This window comes from Dreissena polymorpha, chromosome 2 (assembly GCF_020536995.1).
Source record: "Dreissena polymorpha isolate Duluth1 chromosome 2, UMN_Dpol_1.0, whole genome shotgun sequence".
Lineage (NCBI taxonomy): Eukaryota > Metazoa > Mollusca > Bivalvia > Myida > Dreissenidae > Dreissena > Dreissena polymorpha.
In genome coordinates this window covers 133,586,930-133,606,456 of record NC_068356.1, presented here as the reverse complement: position 1 = coordinate 133,606,456, position 19,527 = coordinate 133,586,930, and the positions used below count along the sequence as shown (strand labels likewise).

The window sequence follows — 19,527 nt, the reverse complement described above, 5'->3', positions numbered from 1 at the left end:
CATGCGGGTTCTCTATTAATTAATTACTGATGATTTGCCAACAACATAGATTTCAAAATATTGCCTACAAATTACCGGGTGTGTAACAGTCAATTCATATTAAAAATAAATATAATTATCTAATTATGTTCATAATAAGTTTGTTCTTAGATCAGGCATATTAATATTGTTTGCAATTTTACACACTTTACTAACAGAAAATACTTCAAAATCTAGTACACATTTTTACTGAAAGCTCAAGTTGTAACAGTTTCTTAATTAATTAACCCTTTACCACTTAGATACGTATTTTCACACATTTGTAGTCCCTTAGAAAGTTATATTTAATTAAAGACCTTTCTTACTAGATTCAAGTTTTTAAGTCTTGAACTCAAAACCTTTGATACTGATGAGCAGCAAACAGCATAAAACCTTAACAGCCTGCGAGTAACTCAGTAACTGGTTTTATGCTGTTTGCACATAGCAATTTTCACTTTGCTTCTGAGTGGGAAAGGGTAAATCTGCGCCGACTTTCTCAGTTGGTAGAGTGCTGGACTGCATATCCGAGGATTGCTGTTTCAATTCCTTTGCGGCCACATAAGTTGTGTTGTTTTTTGGAAACAAATTCCTTTCTTCGTCCATTCTCTCCCTACCTCTATTTCAAGTAGGGCAATCGTGGGTTGCTGGCATTCATAGTTATGTGCACTTAGTACTGATAACCTAGTGAGTCGCATTTTGAGAAAACTGGGCATAATGCATGTGCGTAAAGTGTTGTCCCAGATTAGCCTGTGCAGTCCACACAGGCTCATCAGGGACAACACTTTCCGCTTTTATGACATTTGTGGTTCAAATGAAGTCTCTTCTTAGCAAAAATCCAATTAAGGCGGAAAGTGTCGTCACTGATTAGCCTGTGCGGACTGCACAGGCTAATCTGGGACGACACTTTACGCACATGCATGATGCCCAGTTTTCTCAGTTAATTAATTATTGGATTATGCAAACGTGTGCTTTTATTAGTTGTATCAACTCAAATATAAGGACTTTAATTACAACTGTCCACTGGTCTTTGTGTGTGTGTTGAAGTTTATGAGGTGCGTCTGTGCCTAAGTCTTCATTATGTGTGGATCCAGACTGTGTCCCAGCACTTACACATTATTAACTCACTATAACCTCCAAAGTCGGGACGAAATTGAATAATAGCTGCAGTTTCCAGCTATTAAGCTGTTACTTAAACATTTTAGTTTTATTGTGGTCTTGTGTAGTGCATGGGAGTGGGGGGATATCTGAATAGATTGTGGAAACCCCACCTTTCGAGTTTGACCTCCAACCAATCTCATAAGCTTCAGGTAACAGGGATTAAACCCAGGTCACCTTGGTACGGAATACCGTTAGGACCATCGTGGTTACACATTAAAATCCCGAGGGCGACAATGCGAGAGTGTGACGATACGATGACGAGATTGCGACAATAGGATGATTTGAGTGCGATAATACGATGGCGACAATGCGATAGTACGATGGCGACAATGCGATAGTACGATGGCAAGAGTGTGACAATACGATGGCGACAATGCCATAATACGATGACGACAGTGCGACTATACGATGACGACAGTGCGACAATACAATGGCGATAGTGCGATAATACGATGACGACAGTGCGACAATACGATGGCGACAGTGCGATAGTACGATGGCGACAATGCGATAATACGATGACGACAATGTGATGATACGATGGCGACAGTACGAAATGACTATCGCATTGTCGCCATCGAACTTTCGCCATCGTATTGTTGCACTGTCGCATTGTCGTGATCGTACTATCGCATTGTCGCCCTTCTGGATTTTAATGAATAACCACGATTTCCCTAACGGTATTCCATACCTTGGTGAGAATCGCGTGTACAAACAACTAAGCTTATTTGACAGCACCGTCTTCTTGTCATGTGTGTGTATTTCAATGAGCCTTGTTCTGAGAAAACTTGGTTTAATGCATGTGCGTAAAGTGTCGTCCCTGATTAGCCTGTGCAGTCCGCACAACACTTTCCGCCTTAACTTGATTTTTGTGTAGAAGAGACTTTTTAAACGAAAAATACCATTAAGCGGAAAGTGTCGTCCCTGATTAGCCTGTGTGGACTGCACAGGCTAATCTGGGACGACACTTTACGCACATGCATGATGCCCAGTTTTCTCAGAACGCGTCTCCAATGTTTATGAGGTCTTTTTGCACCTGAGGACTCCCTATGCAATGACCCAGAATGTGTTCCAGTACTCCTACCAAATTACTTAACTAAACTCACCAAATCCCGTGTCCAGTATGGCGACCACCAACAAGACACAGCCACCTTTCTTCTAGTTACTGGTAATTGATTGTGTTGCTTTTATATTAAAGGGAGAAAATCATCACAATAGTTCACGTCATTTAATCACAGTTGTTTCTCTTATATAAAGATTTATCTATTTTATACCCTTCTATAGACCGTTCCATAATTTAGTCATTACATAATTATCTCCCCTGAATTCTCCGCGTCCGCCATTACACTGCTGCTTTACAATCGGTAACATATATAAGAGAGCACCGATTATTCAACGGATGAATTTCTTTCTAAATTCTAAGGCCGTCATTACATGGTCTTGGTTGTCTTGGAAAACTAACACATTGACACATTAAAAAAGCATTTAATTAAATTAAATGCAATATTTTTCATTTGATTATTTGCATCAATCTTTAAATCGTGTATGCCTTTGCATTCCAGTGTTTAATTGCCCCTTTGTTCTGCATAATCCGATTATCTCGTTTTGATCAGATTTTGTCCAGACTTAACTAACCACATGGTGTCATAAACCACACTGGGTGGCAGATGACAATCTGGTCATTAAACACAATTGATGATGCCACCATGTCTCATCTTCCTGGTAGTATTAAGCAGTCATTTGGTAAGATAATTTACCTCCGACATACTTAACAGTTGCGTAAATAAGATATGTTACATATTTTACAAATTAAAAGTTATGTCCAATATAGAATATCAGAAATTGCACACCGTAAAGATACTAGCCCGTTTAATTTATGAAAAAATAAAGTATTTACAAAAATATAAAAATAAAACATTTAACGTATTTAGCGGGTATCGGTTAATTAAAACTACGTCATTCCGTATGAAGATTTGATTTTACGGCAATGCACGAACGATATCATAAAACAATAAATTACATTTGACACCAAACAGAGGTAAAAAATATTTTAAAAAATATATATGTATATAAATATATGTGTGTTAAAATGTTAGATATGTGTCACTCATACTCACTAGTAACGAGTTTTCAATATACATGAGTACACCGTTCAATTTGCATCATATGAAGTTGTGTTTTTTCAGTTGTATGTTAATATTCCTCAATAGCGTCATTCTTTGTACAAAACCCATCAAATTAAAATTACATGTAAATACTGTCATGTCCTTTGCTTTTAATATGGCTTTGTAGTATGTTTATTTTCAAAGCACTCCTTACACTTTCTAACACTCATTTATTTATCACACTAGCGTTCTCATGCCATTGATAATTATATTTTTATAATTAGATGTATTACTATTGTAATTTATTGAAGCTTTTCTGCAAAAAAAATATTACGGCTTATGCATAGAGCTCTTTATTGTGTCAAATTGTCGGCCTTTCAGTCTTCAGATAATCTTTAATTTGATGCTTATGCCGCGTTTTTAAAGTTGCAAATAAATGTATTAATAAATTCGTTTGGCGCTTAATAATATTTTTTTAAATATTATTTAGGTGTTTTTTTATCGGAGTTTTTGTGTGTGGATTAATTGACTAAACATTTGGTGTCGTTATCCATATGTTTTGCGTTACTTCAAAGACCTATAAAATACAATTTTTAGTATTTTTAGCTTTATAGCTGTTAATGATTCAAAGATGAAAATATAGATATATCACATAGATCGCATTCTCTTCATCTTCCGAATAATCACATAAAAGGTCGTCAAGATCAATATCACTCTCTCATGATAAATAACTCGTTTTTTAACGTGACAAAATTCCATCTAAAAACATAATATTAATCCAAACCACAATTTTTTATCTCTGATATCAGTTAGAACAAGAAAAATAATGGAAGGCGTATCAATAATATCATACTTAATATAATATGTAATGATTTTGGAATGTAGATTTTTACCAAATGAGATAAATTACAAACAATTAGCGGTAATTAATTGCGCGAGAATCTTTTATAAGTATTAATTAAAATATAATCTGCTTGATGTTGACCCTATTAAAATCAACACAACAATACATGCGTGAATTGTTTGTGAAACGTTAAAAGTAACAAGTCTAATCAAAGACATAGTATGAGCGACTGAACCAGCAAATTTTCGCCGATGATTACCACTTGATTACAGATAAACAAAAACCAATACACGAAAGCATTTTAAACATTTTATTTGTAACAATCAATCTCAACTTCAAACAATCATTTAAACAACAAAAATGTGATAATCGCCTCACATTAATTCATTAAGTAATTTATTTATCCGACAACGGTGAAGCGGGTATTCTCTACGTCTTTGGCTTTTGGAATCACAGACTCGCACAAGTTAGCAGCAGTGTAATGGCGGACAGTCACGTGACTGACAATATGGCGGCGGTCAATTTATCGATTATGGAACGGTCTATAATCCCCTCCCCCCTCCTAGAAAAAAAGCAAACAGAGTAAGTCTATAAGTCAGTGTATTAGTATGCCGTACCATTTGGGTCAAAAGTACAAATACGCCAACAGCTAAAAATAGATATCACCGTGGTGACAAAATTGTTACCACGATGACAATTTGTCACCGCGGTGATTTCTATTTTGACACTGCGGTTACAATTTTATCACCGCGGTGATATCTATTTTTAGCTGTTGCCGTATATGTACTTTTGACCCAAAGGGTACGTCATATAATAGATAACAGCTGTCGATAGCCCTATCTGATCAGCTCAATGCACGCAAAGGAAGCTCTGTGGCAGTCTAGACGATATGCAGTGCATCGTTACCCTTGGGCAGAGAGCCAGTGTGTCCAAGTGGACGACAAGATGAAGGAGAAGTAGCCCAAATGCACGGACAACTGTCAACTGGCTATTGTACTGGGATCATTTCCATACATTGGACTGCATTTATTGTTTAATTGTTAATTTATATTTAACAGCTGTTTATTGCAGTTTATTTTTATAATAATACAAATAATACCATGTTTTACCTTAAATGTTTAGAATAATAATTATTTTTATTATCAGCAGGTACCGTAGTCAGTTTTCGCAGTCTTGCATTGTATAACAATAGAAATGTCATTTGAACCACTAAAAATGGATTTTATCACAATAAGGTCTAATTAACAGAAAAGCCTGCGGCATCTCAAACCGGCAAGTAATACACTGCTGAAGAAGTATTGTAAACTAAAGCATTACAAAACTGATAACTATTACATAATATTGTCTTGGACCAGATTGCCCAATGCAACTTTTAAGCTATCTCAAACACATACCATGTATAGGCTATAAATTTGCAATATGCTGTTTTATGCCTAATAAATGTTATGCTATGTTATGTTAAAAATTTTAAGCGTCTTTTGTACAACATACAGATTGCAGAATTTATTAATCCCGTTCACTAAATAAGTAACAGCAGGAAAAAAAATATGCACCATAAATAATATGCCAATTCAGAGCATTACATTTTCTCTTAAGTATTAATAAAGTATTATTATAAACAATAAAAAGTACACGGCAATATCATATTGAAACAAAAAAGCTCACTGTTGAAGCGCCATATCTCTGTCAGCTGAGAGAAAAGATTGTGATTTTACGGTGGGCCAATATACCGTGTATTAGTACCAACAAGGCGACTGAATTACCCCATGGGCAGAGGATTAGCATTTATTTAACTAGGCCAAGGAATTCGCGAAATTGTGTTTTCGTGTATTTAGAAGACAATTATCTGTTTGAAACCGTTTCAGTCGCCATTTACAGTTTTTAGCAATCCAAAAACGGTTGTCTTAATTATTGAAAGCGATGTAGTTTAAAAATATTATTTATGCAAGCTTTGAAAGAATCTTCAGTAGTGTCATATAGTGTACCCAGGTTGCAGAATCAACGGGATTTGCAGGAGTTTACAAACGGGCTGGACAGTATGTAATCACACCGTTAGGAACTTTATTTTTGCAAATATCTCGAGTCATTGAAATACATTTGTAAAAATCTGTACATTGTCATAAGCATCATAAAAACCTGTCTTTTTATGCACTGGTTGAAATTCTTAAGAAAACTTTGTTGTAAAAAAAAAGATATTTGCAATAAAGCACCACTAACCGTCGTGTTTAAATCCAGTAAAGTTAAAAGGGGGAACCCCACAAAATCACGTGATTTTGCACCCTCGTACCGATTTACCGTATTTCTTAAACAGGTGGGTGGTTCCAAGTTTCCCCCATCAATAGCATGCGCTCTGTTGAACCTTCTGAATCTTGTACGTATGATAAATATGTCTAATAAGTAACTGTCATGCTTTCATGGTTCTGACCGCTGATCAATTTGTGCTCGCATACATTTTGTATTCTTGTATCGGCAGTGTACAGGTGTCTAAACCCATTTATGCCTAGTGGACTCTCCCATCCTTCTAAATTGGAACAATTTATTTCCAAAATTAGGGATGTCCAGTATATTTATTTCTATATTTAGAATAATTCTTACAGAAATCTCTTTAAGCAAACAGCGCAGACCCCGATGAGACGCCGCATCATGCGGCGTATCATCTGTGTCTACGCTGTTTGCCAAGGCTTTTTTTCTAGACGCTCTATGTATAAATGGGTTAAATTGTTAAAATTCTAACAACGGGAATGGTTAAATTTCATAACAATTCAATCAAAAGAAAACGGTTTTATAATGATGCGAGATACTGTCTGCAGCAAGTCAGTTGATGAACATAGAAATTTTGAATAAACAATGAAACCCGAATTCTGAGAAGCATTTTCAAGTTAACCCATTTATGCCTAGTGGACTCTCCATCCTTATAAATTGGATCAATTTATTTCCAAAATTAGGGTTTTCTAGTATATTTTTTTCTATATTTATAATATTTCTTACAGAAATTCTTTTAAGCAAACAGCGCAGACCCTGATGAGACGCCGCATCATGCGGAGTCTCATCTGGGTCTACGCTGTTTGCCAAGGCCTTTTTTTCTAGACGCTAGGCATAAATGAGTATTAACAACAAAACCCTCATGCGGAGAACTCTGATGTGAGATTAAATATAAACACTTAAATGTCTTCGACGTCTGTTCGAGATGGAAAAAATATTCCTCATACATTTATCAGATGACTCAGTGTTGAACATTGACACGAATCCAAGTTTGATGACACTTAAATATAAATCACACGCATTTTTTTATATTATAAAGTGGCTGTTAGGTGTACTTTTAAAGTTACCGGTAGTTCATGTACCGGTAAGCGTTTTAATTATAAACTATTTGAGAACTGAAAGAATCTAAATAATTGCATGGAAAGTCTGAAATACGATTTGATAACGCTGACGTGCAAAAGATATAGAACATAAATAAATCACCTGCCCGTTTGAAGTTGCGGGTACCAACTTCGTATTCCTGAACAGCAAAAAGACGACGCGCCGTTTATCAAAACCGCGTTGCGGCTAATTAACAAAGTCGCTCATTGTTCGCTGATAGATAAAACATGACTTCTTGACGTTGGATCAAGCCGGTCGCACCTATCGGGTCTTTGAGCGTTATTTATAACAGTAATGTGCTCGAAATTATTGAATTATATATCGCATCGGAACGTGCTGTATTGAATGATATCGGGCTTAGAGCGCTCGAAAATAATCCTCGAAGTGTGAAAAGGGTCTTAAATCTTAAACGTTTTTGAGACCTTCTAATGCAAAGGGCTTCATCTCTTTCCGTTCATTTGGACATTAACAATAGACAATGCGAAGATATCGCCCGTTGTAATTTATATCAAGAGAGCCCATTGAAGAAAAAACGCAACTAGGTGAAAAGCTTTCGTATAGAAATGAGAGACGGCCGTGAATATGGCTCGAGAATCGATTCAATCCGTGTGACAGAAGCTCGCATTCAGGCGTTCGCCTCGATTCCGCCGTGAAGGATTTAATGAAAGTCAACCTTCGTGCTACTAGTGGCTGTCTGACGCTGTCACTAGAGATAAACAACGCTACGATTGTGAAATGATTAGCCCGCGAGGGCGGCCGGAGCTAGAAGTCGGCTCCAGCCTCCGAGTTATCGCAGCCTCAATGTCTCCGCTTCCCTTTCAGAAGCGCGACATCGAATACCCACCCGACCGGCGTAGCGGCGGTATTGGGTTTCCGCGCTAACAATAGGGTACAAAAACCGCGAGATGCTGATACTAGCGCTAGTCTTTAATGTTGCGACATCGAGAAGCGCCGCGGAGCTGCAAGCTCCGCCCTACTTTATGTCGCGGACAATAAAACACAATGAGGCGCGCGGAGTGATACACTCTGGCGCCAGGGGTCTGGCAGGCCCCGACAGCGTTTATGGCGCATCAGAAGCCATGTTCCCGGGTAGGAAGCCCTCGGGCACCCGCGATGCGTCCCCTAACTCGCAAGAGATACTTAAATAACCGGTGAATCGTAATATTAACTCCATCGGTTGAAGATTTATTACATGTGGTAATTTGCAGCTTCTCAAGTTAAGAAAGATCCATGTCCGCCGAAAGGACGCTGTTATATAGTTTTTTGGACCAGACACTTGCAAGTAGAAATAACTTTCCGGTGTTTTGTGAATCCTATTATGCGAGTAAACGTTGAAAGGTATACGTCTGTTGAAATTGCATCTTGAAGCATTGTGACCACTTTCGTTCCCAACTGTTATTCAGGTGGTTATTTGATGCATTTAGAATAATTGTAATGTGCTGAATTTCATGTTAATTATTGTATACCTTTCAGTAGAGTTTAAGAAAGGGACGATGCTTCGACTGTTGCTGTTGTTTGTGCCGCAGCCCCCATTCATGATAATCGGGGGCGACAGAAATCATGACGATGGTTTGCGTGTGCTTCTGATGGTGTCGTAGATGAATATCGTCTTGAAGTCCAGAATTATTAGAAACGTGCCAATTATTTCATAAACAATGCTTTCTAGAAAGAAGCACGTCTCTCGTTTGAGACAACAACTCCTACATCATGACATACTCATTGCCTATGAAAACACGAGAAACACAATTCAGTGGTAAACACTAGTGCGATCTCGGCATAGGTGTAAAATCATCACCCTGTAGTTTATTGTTTTGTTTCTCGCATCAAACACAGTTGTCAGTCGTTGTCCGCACGTCGTCGCGTTCTATCTCCTTTTTTTCTCCACGTTGGCAGAGCCAACACTTCCATCATGGACATTATTGAAATAAACACACATGGAATAAACACGTGTCTCGCTCTGGGAAAACGGGGCTTAATGATTCTGCGTATAGTGGCGTCCCTGATTAGCCGATGCAATATTGAGAGGCCAATCAGGGACGACACATTCTACGTTAATTCTATTTTCCGTTTAAAGAAAGTCTCTTATAAGCATAAATTCTGTTTAGGCGGAAAGTGTCGTCCCTGACTAGCATGTATGGACTGAGCAGGCTGATCTGGGACCTCTCGACGCCGATGCATTAGACCCTTTTTGTATCAGAATGATGTTAACATATTTTTTGCATATATGCTGATAACCCATTTTGGCATGCAAACGGAAATATAGATTAAATTCCATTCTAACGAGCGTCCTCGACCCCCACGCAATCACCCTCTTACTCTTGAAACTCCTTTTATATCTTTGTATGTAATATTCTTATATAACGGGTTAATTCCCACGGGTAATTCAAACTGAACTTTCGGCTCTCTAGATGTACCATCAATATCAGACTTTAAAACACAAACCTTTACCAAACGCACGGTACTATTATTCTGAAAAAAGATACTCTCGTTTTTTTTTTACGCAAATTCAAATACTATAAAGCGCCTACCGATGTAAAAAAAGTTTATGTAAACAGCGATCTATGATAATTATTGAATACACACATTTGTAGTTTTCTAAATATGTATGTTTACTAACCATCAATATTTAGTAAACTACAAGTGTGTCTGTCCAATAATTAACATAACCGTTACTGAGAATTAATGTGACAAAACATACATAGTAGTACCCGATGTTTAAAACAAAAGATCGTCTGATGCAATAAATTGCGGATATAAGCACTGACCTTTGATCAAAACTCTATGTATTATAAATAAACCAGCAAAGTATTTTCTGATCAAATTAAATTTAAAAATGTCCGCAAACCGACCGCCTCCTTCCTGTTATGGTAAGAATCACCATGCTCCTTCAATATGGATCTGTGATCTCGGGTAACGTTCTGGCTTCATAACCCACCGATGTTCTTCCATATGATCACCCCCCCCCCCCCTCTCTACCGCTTCGCACGTGTTAATTAGTTCCGTTCATGAGAGGAGTCTGGGACTAGTGTCTGATTTGACGCACCTCGTATATTTCACATCGGCTTAACGTCTCAAGCGAAATACTTAGTAGGTAAGGATTGAGCCGGGGATCGGAACTGCGACTCTTGGCGACAGTGTTTTTCAATAGGCTAAGTATCCGCTCCAGGGGTCGCAAGTTCAAGCCACAGCGTACCAACTCGTCTTTCTAATTCGCGAAAAACGTTCAGCCAGGAAAGCCAGCACCAAAAGAACCAAGAGTCGCATCTGAAATGGGACATCTCCAATGCCTTGCACTTTCACCGCCTGTATCACAACCTTCAAGTCGTTTTAGAAAGCGTCCCTGTGCGTTTGATGAATGACGTCATACCACGCAATATACATGTACACTACAAAACGCTTTGTTACCCATAACGTTTCTGTTCCATTCTAAGTTTATACTATAGCATCATGTAGAACATGTAATATAGACGCGAAAGACTAGGGACCACGACGTGAAATGTTTCAGAAAACAAACACATAAACAATAAACCGGTTAGCATTCATTAACAATGATATATGAATGAACACCGCATGAAAATGCTCTTGAAACAGTGTTCCTTGCTGTTTTTGCATGCATAAATAGCCCATTTAAAGTTTAAATGCCATGAATAAATAAAAATAATAAGTTTCCAAAAATAGCCTAAAATAAAAGTTCTTCTTCTGTATTAATTTATGAATGAAACGTAATTAACGTTATGTAAAGTTCTGGCGGCGCTATTTGCTTGCTACAAGTAAGAAACTTTTCAATTATAGGGGCCTTTTCACGGATTTTGGCATTAATTGAAGTTTGTCATTAAATGCTTTATATTGATAAATACACACATTGGATCTAAAAATCTCCAGTAAAAACAACAAGAATACAATTTAAGAAAGAAAAAAAGTAACCCTCACCGGGGCTCGAACCACTGACCCCTGGAGCCAGGGAGCAAAAGTCTACTGCTCTATCCATTAGACCATCGCTCTCCCACAATGGATTTTTTTCTTTATATGAGCAATAGTCGATGCATCAAAAAATACAACGACAACAACCAAATTCTCCAAATTATTCAATCGTTTCGCGTTGCAACGCTTTATAATTTTTCGGGTTTTTAAATCGTCAAAAGATGCATATGATGGCTATTTTAGAGCATGGTAAATGTTCAGTATTACTGTCTCCTCACAAATATCATAAACAGTACGAAAATTTGCGAATCTGAACCATTTTTTTTCAATTTTGCCAATTTACCCAAACGTGAAAAGGCCCCTTTAAATGTTAATGCTATCAGAACACTAAGGGGATTGAACTGATCATATTATAAAATTTATTATATTAAAGCAATGTTAATAAAAAATGTTCTTCATTTTTTTATTATGTACCTGCCTTTATTAACATGCTGATATACATTGTCTTGTTATGTTTGTTCCCAAGTTTAAAGGGACATATTGCGTCTGAAAAACATATGATAGCAATTATAAATGATATTAATGCATACATAAAAACATACGAATGTTGTACATTTGTTTGTCTGTTAGTAACGTTATGCTAAAATAAACATACTTAATTGTAGAAAAAAAAACAACGTGCACATAAACTGTTTTTATTTTATGAAAGTTTGTTCCTAAATAAAATATTTAAACGAGTCAGTTTTTATCTGTATTACTATGGTTAGGTTGTGTGAGTTGGGCTTATTGCAACTGCTGTTTTTTTTAAGAAGAACTTTTTGCACGTTCAAGAGGTTCTGTTGAATTAATTTGTTATCCATGTTAAATTCGAATTTTAGTTCTGCCCATTTTTTCTTATTTTATACTTACCACAGAAAAATCTAAATAAATATCTAGATATTCAGTACGGACTAATACTCACAAATTAAACGCGATTTCGTGACCATGTGTCCTTTAAAAGCTCGCGGATAAAGCTTGGCGCCAACGAAACTATCGTCTGGACATTTTATTTGCGATGCGGCACGCTCCGTGAATGACCTACCTTTACATTAAAAGTCAAGATATTAAAATCAGGCTTTATACGACACCCTAGCGCTTTTACATATGTCGAGTCATGATATACCGGTACTTTTAGTAGTTGAATTGCGCGGATCTCACATTACGAACATGAAACCGGTACTAATTGTCGCCATTAAATTGCTAAATACTTGTTACCTCTCCCACACACACCAAACGGTTTGACTTTAAAGTTCTTTTCTCGTTTCAAGAATAATTAATACTTAGTTAAATTGTTTAAAGGATTCCACGGTGGTTTATAACAATTACAGGTTCTTCTATATAACATTTTGGCATTCACTGGTGTTTTCTTTCAACAATCCTTTTAATATAAGCATGTAGGTGACAACCGAATTTTGCTTTCGAAAATTCAACAAACAAAAATATTATGCAATGCTTCCGGAATAAGGGATTTTTCTTTGCCTAACACATATTGTTAATTAAAAGTAGTTGTTATTCAATTAGTGTTCGCTTGTTCTGGTATTAAACGAAGTCAACTCTTATTCGGATTATTAATACAATTGCCCGGATAACTGCGTGTCGCCGGGATATGTGATCAGGTGTTTCCGGTAGAAATTCGCGAGACTATGTGGTGTGAAATTCGGAGCAAATCCGCATTCATGGTATTATCAGGATTTTTTGTTCGAACTTACAATGCGACCGAAATCCCACACTAGCAAATAAGAGTTACTAAATGTCAGAACTAAAGTCGGAGTGATTGTTCCGTTCAACAGTTCAGCGTAGATTAACTGATCGTTGTAAGCATCCATCCAGGGTACTTGAGTTTGAGACGACGTTCGATAAACCCCACTCGTTATATTGTACCCGGCCTGGCGAAGGAGTTTACACTCGGCACTTGAAAGGTAGTTAAACGTGTTAATTGACAGGCTGTGGATAGACAGATTGGAAACAATCGTGATTTAATGGCGAATAAAGTTGAGAAATAGAAACAAGGTGAAATATTTGCAAAGCGATTAATAGCGGATAACATATATGCCATTGACGAATAAATATGTGGATGTCGGCTTGAGATTGGGACTATTTGCTGATGTATTTATCCGCGGCGCGAAGGAACCCATTCACGGTCGCGTTTGACAAGTCTGTCGTGTTGATCAGTGGCGAAATTGTCACATTTTTCACACGCTGGTCTGTTTATATTAGGTAAAGGTTCAAACGGGTGTTATCTTAATACAGATTCCTGGATCAGCATTGAACAATCGGAGGTATTAAAGCGCGTGCGAATCGAGCGTTGGTGGAGAATTCACCGGGAACAGGAATTGAAAAGGCTGCAATCTCGTGGATTTATTCGATTGTTCGCCTCATTTACAATCAATGAAAAATCAACTCCGTGGGGATCTGCCGCTCAATCAATGTAGATAGGAATAAAGCTTCTCCGATCTTCCGCTTAGTGTGCGGAGTTGTTGAGGAAGTGTCCGATCACACGCCGCACCTTCTCGCTGAAGAGTAGCTGCACACCGGAAGTTCCGAGCGCTTGTCGACGTTGCGTGTGAAATAGTATCGAAAAATATAACTGTCACTTAAAATCTATATTGAATATAAGAGTACGCATTATTTCAAATTAAATGGAGTTTACTTTGCAACTTTGTTGATTCACGAATTAATCAATTTTGGAAATATTTTCATACAGCGCACCATCATAATTTGGTCTTATTTGTGCTCATTAATGTTTGATGGAAATTAAATTATATGACGCGACACCACGGCATGTGAAATGATTGGTAATTATTTGGTTGTGTTACTGGTAAAAAGTGTTACATAGTGAGCTATTAGCGACTCTTTTTCTAAACTCCAGTGCATTTATTTGTGCGAATAAAGTATAGCAGCGGCGCTTATTGAACATCAAGGGACACTTTCTTTTGGATTATGGCACAATACTCGCACAAATCAGCGAATGGGAACAATGTAGTTTAAGAATAACGTCCAAGAAAACGTCTACGTCGAGAATGTAAGTATACTATGTATTACCAGTAGTGTATGGAAATAATTATGGAATCTGAATATGATTTATTTCATAGATTTGATTGGGAAAATAATATAAACGGATGAAGGATGATTCTGTGTGATATTATTGGTGGGTTTTATGCTCTTCGTAGTGGTTTCATAGAGACAAATAATAAAAATAATGAAAAAAGAAAAGACAAATTAAGACTAGTATGCGTGTGCTGTTTAATTCTGCGTTGTAATGTTTAAGAACAATTAGAAATAATAAAAATTCTGATAATAATAATAATGATAATAAATAAATAAATAAATAAATAAATAAATAAATAAATAAATAAATAAATAAATAAATAAATAAATTAATTAATTAATTAATTAATAAATTAATTAATTAATTAATTAATAAATAAATAAATAATAAATAATCATATATAATAATAATAATAATAATAATAACCTTAACGATTCTTACGAATGCTTGTAAGAACCACCAGTTAAATTTTATTGCAGCCACCATATAAATTAGCATGATTCACTTGAGTTTCATATCTAGCAAATAAGGACAACGTAATTACTTGTATGTGGATACTAATCTACATATAACTGTTTATTTTCCTTCATCCACGTGTTCACCAAGATTTTAAGGACAACGACAGAAATACTCAATATTGTTGCGTTTGAAACGGTTTGTAATTTTACCACAATCAAATGATGATAACTCATAAACAAACAGTTAGTTTCAGTTTAAGCCTATGTCTGTTGAGATATGTTTTATTCCTTTGTATACTGTTTTCTTTTATTTTGAATAAATGTAACACATAGTTGAACAATGGTCAATTCGTGAATATGTTAACATGTCCATTTATCATGTGCACTTTTCCAAACTGACATTTATGTAAACTTTATGTATACTGGTGGTATGCATTTAGGTATACCAATGTTTTAGACTCTACAGCTATGTCATAAAAATAACGACAAAAAAGAAATATTAAAACTGATTACTGTTTTTTTTTATTTTATAAGCAAAACGTGATTACGTTTTAAATAAAGCTGGATTGAAGTCGTCAACAGCGTTAAGTAAAGTATATGTTAACCCATTTATGCCTAGCGTCTAGAAAAAAAGGCCTTGGCAAACAGCGTAGACCCAGCATCATGCGGCGTCTCATCTTGATCTGCGCTGTTTGCTTAAAGGAATTTCTGTAAGAAATATTCTAAAAATGAAAATAAATATACAAGACATCCCTAATTTTGGAAATAGATTGATCCAATTTAAAAAAGATGAGAGAGTCCACTAGGCATAAATGGGTTAAACAGTTAAATGGCAATTGCATACTGATAACATCATTTGTAGAAAAAAAACACGTGCCTTTTATTTACTGAAGGTATTCTTTAGTATCGAAGCCCATGTGAAATATCAGAAAACAATAAAATTGTGTGTCGAAGGGAACGCAAAAAGCTAGATTACAATATCATATCAAACATTGCGATGAGAGAGAGAGAGCATCGTCAGCATTTGAGAAATCATTTTAGTACATTACGGTAGTCCTTCAGCGTTTCCCTCTTGAATCATAGCCACTCGTTGGCAAAGCAAAAAAAGATCCGCCTCTCGAAATTGTTGTAAATTTGTTACGAAATAATCATCACCAATTTGAATTCAATAACGAGTAAATTTCAATGACTTTCGAACATCATTTTGAACTTCTTTCTTTTGAAGCTCAAGCGCTTTCGACGATAATGGGGGACAGGTAATTCGGGTTCATTTATTGTTAAATACGTTTAAATCAATTTAGGCGTATTGAATTGTTTGTAGTGAGAGTTTGAAAGACACATGTGCACATTTTTAATGAATAAAGCGCTGAGTATAGCGGTAACTCTCGGTAAGGCCGTAGAACGCATTCGGAGGTTTACGAACTCATAGCGGATTACTTTAACCATTTATTCCTAGTGGACTCTCTCATCCTTCTAAATTGGATCAATATATTTCCAAAATTAGGGATGTCTAGTATATTTATGTTTATATTTAGAATATTTCGCATCATGCGGCGTCTCATCTGGGTCTACGCTGTTTGCCAAGGCCTTTTTTTTCTAGACGCTAGGCATAAATGGGCTAATTTGCATAGCTTCGCCTTCGTTAAGAGAAATATTGCAAAAAACACAATGAATTCGATGCGCCAATGTTAACATTTAAAGCCTTTTGACACCATCAACGAAAACGACGAATAGCTTGACCTTAGTTAAAACTTATGACATGTGTGCGTCTACATTAATAGGTCACTCTTTCGACACAATAAGCAAATCCATCGACTAACCAGGCCTCGGCTTATCTCATCAAAGATTACTTTCTGAAGCTTTGACTACCGAGCATCAAATACTTTTATGAGCGAATAAATTTTCTAAGTGACTTTTCAATTATGTTGGTAGTCTGATTTTATTGCCAATTATTTCATCGACATTTTAGCGGTAAACCGTGGTTAGAAACACGAGAGTTTGTTTATAGTCGGTTTCAAAAATCTTTGGAATATTTTTGTATCGTTTCACATCAAAATTAATATATAATTTGAAGAGATATGCGCTCAGATATACTATATACGTGCACTGTAGAGTATTGTTTAAATGATAACATGTTGTTGTTGTTGTTTTAATCGTGAACTTCTATTATAGAGTTGGAACAAGGTCTATGATTACTTTATTCGAACGACTCTGAACAGTCTACCTACTTATCCCGTTTTCTATTAATTATATAAGATATTGCTTGATGTATACACGGGTAGTTAATTTTGACTATAGTGTTAAGAGCTGATGTTAACCGCACGGTCTATCAGGACAAACACGTATTTATGTAAAGTTTATGGCTCATTTTTCTTTCAAATGATGTACCAATGCATTATATTTCGACATCCGATATTGATTCTACACAAGATATCCTTGTAAAAGTGCAAACATAGACTTAAGTCTTTATATGACATAATACTAGTATATCATTGTTCCTTACCTGCGTTATGGTAACTAAAGTGCGATAATTTCTGGCAAGCTATAATACACCCATTTAAGCCTAGTGGACTCTCCCATCCTTCTAAATGGGATCAATTTATTTCCAAAATTAGGGATGTCTAGTATATTTATTTCTATATTTAGAATATTTCTTACATAAATTCCTTTAAGCAAACAGCGCCGACCCAGATGAGACGCCGCATCATGCGGCGTCTCATCTTGGTCTACGCTTTTTGCCAATGCCTTGTTTCTAGACGCTAGGCATAAATGGGTTAAATGAGCGTCTCTATAAGAAAATCGGGTTTAAGGCATGAGCGTTATGTATCGTCCAAGATTAGCCTGTGCTGTCCGCGCATTCTAATCAGGTAGGATACTTTGCGCATTAATGGAATGTGTTGCTTAAAGGAAGTCTCTTCTAAACGAAAATCCAGTCAAGGTGGTACTTTTCGTCCCCGATTAGCCTGTGCGGACTGCTTAATATGCTATTCTGAGACGACACTTTAAGCACATGCATTAAGCCCCGATCGATTAAGCAGCGCGAGTCTATAAAAATGCGTTGAATAGTCTAAAATAAAATACGAGTTCTTGTCAGATTTGTAATTTCTGTTGAATATTAGGTTATGAAGAACGATTCGCTCTCGATACGATTCGTCGACTCGCCATTAATATGTTGTTTTAAATGAAACAACGCACGATTTGAGTATTTTATAAAAGATAATGCAATGATGCACAATATGATGAAGTTATAATACATGCTTCAGTGATAAAATACGAACTTTAAAGCAATCGATATCATCTTATCTGTAACCTGGACCGAAACTTTAAATTTCGATTTCGATAAGACAATGTGCTGAGGCAGTAAGGGGAAATTTTCGCTTCCATACATACTTCTAAAGAGCGGCATTCAAACTTTATTTTGATAACTTAATTCTTATTTCAACATCTTGTTATTAAAACTATTTTTAAACAAATTATTCTTAATATTACAAATGCATTTTTTGTAACTTTTTACTTTTAAATGATATTGCTTGTATCGACTCGTTTTGCATTCCTTAATTTTTAGTTACAACCCGCGTTGAGTCATATGTTAATTTTTAACATATTCTTAACTGCAATACGCAAAACGACAAACGCTCAAAGCCAAATGCTTAGTTATTTGTTTGCTTTGTTGGTTGGATTGTTCGCCGTTTGTAACAGTTTTTCCATAAAGGGATCTTTTCAGGTTTTGGTAAATTGACAAAATTAATTTTTCATCTAATTATTATTTCAATAAAATTATGGTCTTTATTCTAGATTTAAACAATCTTTTTCAGTGCGGCCTACGATTTACTGACAATCCCGATTGCTCTTGTATGGTCGTAATAACTATCTCTTTTAAGGAAATGAGACCGTATTTTCGAATTCATGCAAAAACATAAGTCTAAAACTCAGTTGCTCAATAAAACGAACACACATTAAGAACAGTCAAATAAAAAATCACTAACTGGTACTTTGGAACATTAAAGATGGATCGAAACAGGCCCAATTTCGGTCAAAACTAATATTTTTATGTTGTTTTTTATGCAATTTCTCTTTCGCGCAGTGTAGTTAGGAATGAAGAGTTAACAGTTCAGAAATTGGCATTAAGCATAAAGCGCATTGTTTATTCAAAAGTTGATATGTGGTTTACAATTTAAATGAAATGCATTTTGAACACGAACTAACAATATTGAAATAGTTTTGACTGGAAATCAGCAATAATCCAAACAACACTTAAAAACCTCTATAAACTGCGGAAGGTACACACACAAACTGTCGTCTTTCAAAAAAGATAAAATCTACAAGCAAAGGATTGGGTTTATCCACGGTACTGGCTCGTAAATGGTCAATACCACGATTTTAGCATTGGGTTGAAACGCGATTTGAAACAATAATAACTAAAAATATCTTTGTTTTATGTAGGTTTTCTGGTTGAACAATATATTTTGTATGTTACTGTCTTGCAAAAATGACAGAATGAGAGAACGGAAAATGACCCAAATCACAAAGCAGAAAAAAATGCTGCATTAGTGCGGAAAATTCCGTGTAACA

The 19,527-nt window shown here is 36.0% G+C and overlaps 1 protein-coding gene across 1 annotated transcript in view; it reads left to right on the top strand.

Annotated features, from left to right (window-relative positions):
• Positions 1 to 13,649: 13,649 nt before the first annotated feature.
• LOC127869068 (noggin-2-like) overlaps positions 13,650 to 19,527 on the top strand; it is a 29,561-nt gene continuing 23,683 nt past the window's right edge. The window contains exon 1 of the mRNA XM_052411348.1: positions 13,650 to 14,470. Within this exon, the coding sequence (XP_052267308.1) occupies positions 14,469 to 14,470 (2 nt within the window). The 5' untranslated portion in view covers positions 13,650 to 14,468. The remainder of the gene's footprint in view (positions 14,471 to 19,527) is intronic.